This window comes from Mesoplodon bidens (assembly GCF_964165515.1).
Source record: "Mesoplodon bidens genome assembly, chromosome: 9".
Classification (NCBI taxonomy): domain Eukaryota; kingdom Metazoa; phylum Chordata; class Mammalia; order Artiodactyla; family Ziphiidae; genus Mesoplodon; species Mesoplodon bidens.
This window is the reverse complement of record NC_138166.1, coordinates 91,755,589-91,761,513: the sequence shown is the minus strand read 5'-3', so window position 1 is coordinate 91,761,513 and position 5,925 is coordinate 91,755,589. Positions and strand designations below refer to the sequence as shown.

Genomic DNA, 5,925 nt, shown 5'->3' with positions numbered 1-5,925 from the left:
ATTCATATTTAAACTGATTATTGATACAGTTAGATTAATATCTGCCATATTCAGAACTGTTTTATTGATTTTTATTGAACTTTCTTTTTTTTTCTTTTCCTCTTTTCTGCTTCCTCTGTTTTTTTTTGTTTTTTTTTTTTCGGTATGCGGGCCTCTCACTGTTGTGGCCTCTCCCGTTGCGGAGCACAGGCACCAGACACGCAGGCTCAGCGGCCATGGCTCACGGGCCTAGCCGCTCCGCGGCATGTGGGATCTTCCCAGACTGGGGCACGAACCCATGTCCCCTGCATCGGCAGGCGGACTCTCAGTCACTGCGCCACCAGGGAGGCCCTGCTTCCTCTGGTTTTAACTGAACATCTTATATAATTCCATTTTCCATCCTCTCAGCATATCAATTATACTTTAAATTTTTTTTCAGTGTTTGCCCTAGAGTTTACACTATGCATTTATAACTAATCTAAGTCCACTTTCAAATAATACTATACTGCTAGTGTAGATACATTATAACAGAGTATTCAATTTCTTCCTCCCATCCCTTATAGCACTGCTATCATTCATTACACTTATCCATACACCATAATCACCTAATACATTGTTGCTATTATTATTATTATTATTATTTTTTAGACAATCATGTTTAATTACCTCACAACTGAAGCTGCCTTTGGGGCCAAGGGACAGGAAGGAGGCAGCAAACCCAACACTTGAGCAGCACTCTAATCCTAGGTTTATTCAACACAATTCTTTTCTCTACACAACAAAGTACAAACACAGTATTATCTAAAATGCTACAAAGTTACAAAACTCAAAACAGAAAATGTATAGTACTGACTATACAGTAAAAGACAAAAAAGCAATGTACACGTTGCCAAGGTAACCTGCACGACCACCATGAATAGCAACACAACAAGGGGGTTCTGTGATGACCCGACAGAGCTGGCTCTCAGCTTACCAGTTTCAGAGAGAAAGGGAGATGTAGGTTTGTGTGTGTGTGTGTGCACGCACGTGAGTACACGTGAAAAGAACCATTTTGGGTATTTGGCCCTAGAGGTCAGAAGAGGATTCGAGCAGGGGAGCAGGGCCAGGCTAACAGGAACGGCAGCTGTGTAAAAGCACACCTTTTCTGTGGGACCCTGCAGGCCAACAGGTTAGGGCACGACCAGCCCACCAGATAGGCCCCACGTCATCTGTGGAATGGGAAAACATGCTCCCAGGCTGGGGTTGTACCACCTCCTGGAGCCCCCTGCTCATCCCTGCTGGCTCTGCCACTAAACTGACTCTCAGGAACTAGAAATGCGGAAGCTTTCTAGCCAGAAAACTGGAGGGCATCTTCATAAGCACGACCCCAAACCAACAACACTCCTGCAGCCGGAACTCTGCCGCCAGGCGAAACGTAGCAATTACTGCCTTCACCTTCAAAGCCTGCCCGAGTGAGGGATTTCTTTCCTACCGATCCTCCTTCTGCTAGAAAAGTGACAATTGGATGGGATACAAGGCACAGGGCAGAGCTTCGGTGGCCTTGCTTATCGGGAGGAGGTGGAGCTGGGGCGGCTCCTGTGGTGGCGGCGGCCCGGGGAGCAGGATCGCTGGCGCACGGGGGACCTGCGCCGAGGGGAATGCGACCTGCTCCTCCTCCGTGGGGGTGACCTGCACCACATGGGAGGCGGTGGCAGCATTCTCCTGGGAGGGCTGAATCGCCTGGGGGGTGGCCGAGGCCAGGGGGCCAGCACAGCAGTGGCAGTGATCTCCTGGCCATCCATTTGTCCTCCGTCCATATGCTTCAGCGCCTTCTCGGCCTCATCTGGATTCTCAAACTCCACATATGCATAGCCTTTAGACAGATGGGGGTGCATCCTGTCTACAGGCATGTCAATCATTTTAATTTTCCCATAGCTGGAGAATATCTCCAGGATACAATCCTTGGTCACATTCCTGGTGAGCCTTCCAATGTGCACTTTGGTGGGTTTAGGAGAAGGGCTCCGCCTTTTCCTTTCCCTTCCATCTCTTTTGGGTGGTTTGGATTTGGAGTGGGAACACCGCCTGTTGTCAGGCCTGCGCTGAGAAGGACTCGGAGAGCCAGGGGAGCTGCCGGAGCTGGAGCTGCAGGATGTGCTGGAACTTCCTGAGTGGCTCGATGCAGAAGATGAGCTGGAGCTGCTGCTGGAGCCCGAGCTGGAGGTCGAGCTGGACCGAGACCTGGTGCTGCTGCTACCACTGGAAGCGCTGCGCCTCTTTCCAGTTTTATCCCTGCCACGATCCTTCTCGCTCGACTCCTTGGTGGCCCCCTTATCTTTAAAGCGATCCTTGGACTTCTCATCAGAGCGGTCTTTGCGTTTGGTAGGAGAAGGAGCCCTAGTGCTGGACTTTTTATTAGTTTCTTTGACTCCTAGCAAGCTCTTCTTTTTCACTCCTGATAAATCCATTCTCCCCTTCTGAGGTGTTCAAAGCAGCAATGGCGGCCTCACTTTATCTGAACTCTCACTTCTAACTTGAGTCTGAGAAACAATCCCTAATCAACTGCAATTTACACCAAAGGGCAGCAACACCCCAGTCTAGGTGCCGGGCCGCGAGCACTTCCAGGGTAGGTAGGGCCTGGCGTTGCGGGCCTGGGTCTCCAGCTCGGCGAGAGGGCCCCGAGGGTGGAGGCTGGGTTCTCGGCTGCTCCGAATTCTGGGGGCCTCACTGGGCCCGCCACAGAGCCGGCGAAGCGGGGGCGCCCTTCCGCCCTCCGAGGCCCCAACCACTTCCGCTATTATTATTTTGAATGAACACTGATCTACTAGATCAATAGGAATAAGAAAAATTAAATATTTTATTTTCCTTTGATTTTTTTACTCTTTTTTACTGCTCTTCCTTTCTTTATGTAAATCTGAGTTTCTGACGTAAATAATCCTTTTCTCTACAGAACTTCTTTTAACATTTCTTAAAAGACAGGTCTATAGGCAAGAAATTCCGTTTTTGTTTGTCTGAGAAAGTCCTCATTTCTCCTTCACTTTTGAAGGAAATTTTTGTTGGATAGAGACTTGTAGGCTCTTGGTTTTGTTCTTTCAACACTTTAAATATTTCACTGACCCTCTTTTTCCTTGCTTGGTTTCTGGAAAGAAGTTGGTATAATTCCTCATTCTTCTATAGGCAAGGGTTCTTTCCCCTTCTGGTTTCTTTCAAGAATTTTTTGTTTGTTTTGTTTTCTGCAGTTTGAATGATGTGCCTCAGTGTAAATTTTTGGTATTTATCATATTTGGTGTTCTCTGAGCTTTCCGGATTTGTGATTTGGTATCAGTCATTAACTTTGGAAAATTCTCAGCCGTTGTTACTTTAAATATTTCTTCTTACCCTTTTTCTCCTTCTTCTGGTATTTCCATTTTACGTATGCTGCACCTTTGCAATTGTTCCACATTTCGTGAATGTTCTGTTTGTTTGTTTTTCTCTTTGCATTTCAGTTTTGGAAATTTCTATTAATATCTTCAAGCTCACTAACTCTTTCCTTGGCTGTGTCCAACAGACCAATAAGCCCATCAAAGACAATCATCATTTCTGTTACAATATTTTCTTTTTAAATTTTAAACATGATTCTTCCTTAGAGTTTCCATTTTTTCTGCTGACATTATCCATCTGTATTTGCATGTTATCCACCTTTTCCATTAGAGCCCTTAGCATACTAATCATAATTATTTTAAATTTCTGCCTCGTAATTCCAAAATTTCTGCCATATCTGAGACTGGTTTTGATGCTCACCTTGTCTCTTCAGACTGCATATTTTCTTGCCTTATAGCATGCCTTTGAATTTTTTGTTGAATGCTGAACATAATGTATTGGGTAATAGGAACTGAGATAAATGGTCTATAGTGTGAGGTTTTATGTTTACCTGGGTAGGTGTTAGAATGTGTTTAATGTTTGCTGTAGCTGTAGGTGTCAGAGAGTTCAATTTCCTCTAGTGTTTTTGTTTTTGCCTTCCCTGTTCCCTTTGGGCTTCTCTAGCAACTCCTTCTTAGTTAGAGACTGTTTCTTACAGCTCTGTCAGTTGTAACTCACTATTGTTATACCAGAATCCTGTTTATAAGGTGACAAGATATTACACAAAGGAAGAAGTCTGTAATTTTATGATTGAATCTTGGTGGTTTTTTTTTTAGTGGGCCTGTGTCTCTGGGTTGCAACCTTCAGAAGAATTTTTGTGTGTGTGTGGTATGCGGTCCTCTCACTGTTGTGGCCTCTCCCATTGAGGAGCACAGGCTCCGGACGCGCAGGCTCAGTGGCCATGGCTCACGGGCCCAGCTGCTCCACGGCATGTGGGATCTTCCCGGGCCGGGGCACAAACCTGTGTCCCTTGCATTGGCAGGTGGACTCTCAATCACTGTGCCACCAGGGAAGCCCCAGAAGAATTTTTATAGGCTTTCCCCCCTCCTTTTATGTGAGACAGGAAGGCTAGAGAAGGACAGGAAGGCGGTCTAATTGCCCTTCCTCTGGGACAGGTTAGGCTATGGTAAAGCATTAGTTTCTCTGAGGGTGAGCTTTTTTTTTTTTTAATAGAGAACAGAACTCTCCATCTGGATATATTTATAGTGGTGATTTTCTCCTTCCCCTACCCTAAACATGAGAAGATTTTTGTGTTATTTTCATCTTGAGAACCTGGTGGTGCTCCTGGAGGTAAATTCATGAAAGTATCAGGGGGCACTCTGAGACTGAGCCCCTAAGAGTTTTTAACTCTCAAGCCAGTTCTTGTTCAATCTCCAGTAACTAGTCAATAACATCTGAATTGTTCCCACAGGCTTCCGCTCCAGTGGCTTCTGTTCCATGTAAATAAGCTGTGATCCATCCACCTGTCTCTTCAGTTTTTGGAGTGGGAATTTGTCCTGTAACCTCAATTTTCTGATGGTTTTAAGAAGAATGATTGATTTTCAGTTTGTACAGCTTTTCTCTTGCTTTGTTGGGAGTGATGACTTCCAAGCTCTTTTACATATTGGAATGGAAACCACCAAACAGGCTTGCATTTTTCTGTATCAAATCTTTCTATCAATTTCCTTTTGAGGTCACCACTGGTGGGGCCTGTGCTCAGAGAGCACCTAAGGGTAGCTTTCCAAGGTGCTGTCATCCACAGGTAGCTCGAAGTAGGAGTTCAGGGCTCTTCACTTCCAGGCAAGTGCTCTGTCAGTTAGCTCTGCATTGCAGCTTACATCTGAGGCAAACTCCACACACAGAATCACTGCCACTTTACCTCATTCTTTCCTGCTTTTACCCAACTACTTTAAAAACAGACTTCTCCTCTGTTTTTAGACCACCTGCAACCCACCTCTGGGGGATCCTGGTGCCTCAAATCTCCTGAGACTATCCGGGCTTCAACACTGTGAATCAGGAGCACTCCTACCCACTTCTGGTTTGGCACTACCTGATATGAGTCAATTTTTGCTTAAATAAACTCTTAAATTTAAAAAGCAAAACAAAACAGAAAACCATTGTGAGTCAGTTTGCTTATATTCCACTTCCACATACCCTTGTGCCCTCCTTCCAGGCACTCTCTGGCCTGGTAAGCAAATTACCTATCTTTCATTTTCATTCCAGCTCCCAAACTTTGGTTGACAACATCTACCCCCCACTCACCTATTCTCTTTGCCCTTTCAGGTTTGTGACCCATAGGACTTTACTATTATTCAGTAGTTTCTGGATGAGCAGAGACAAACATATATTCAATTCACATACTTAATTGGAAATATTTTTGCCCTACCTAGTGTCAAAGAAAATATTATTCATAACACTTGTGTTAAAAGATAAACCGGAACTTATTAAATTTTAAAGTTTATTTGGATGTGGGAAAAAGGGAACTCTCGTACACCATTGGTGGGAATGTAAACTGGTGCAGCCACTGTGGAAAACATTATGGAAATTTCTAAAAAAACTAAAACTAGAACTACCACATGACCCAGCAATTCC

At 44.8% G+C, this 5,925-nt stretch overlaps 1 protein-coding gene across 1 annotated transcript; it reads right to left on the bottom strand.

The window, feature by feature from the left end:
- Positions 1-1,523: 1,523 nt before the first annotated feature.
- LOC308622347 (RNA-binding protein with serine-rich domain 1-like) lies at positions 1,524-2,461 on the bottom strand (the record flags this gene model as incomplete). Its single annotated transcript, XM_081243689.1, has 1 exon — positions 1,524-2,461. Exon 1 carries the CDS (start codon positions 2,421-2,423, stop codon positions 1,524-1,526), a length of 900 nt encoding a protein of 299 aa, XP_081099815.1. The 5' UTR covers positions 2,424-2,461.
- Positions 2,462-5,925: the final 3,464 nt, after the last annotated feature.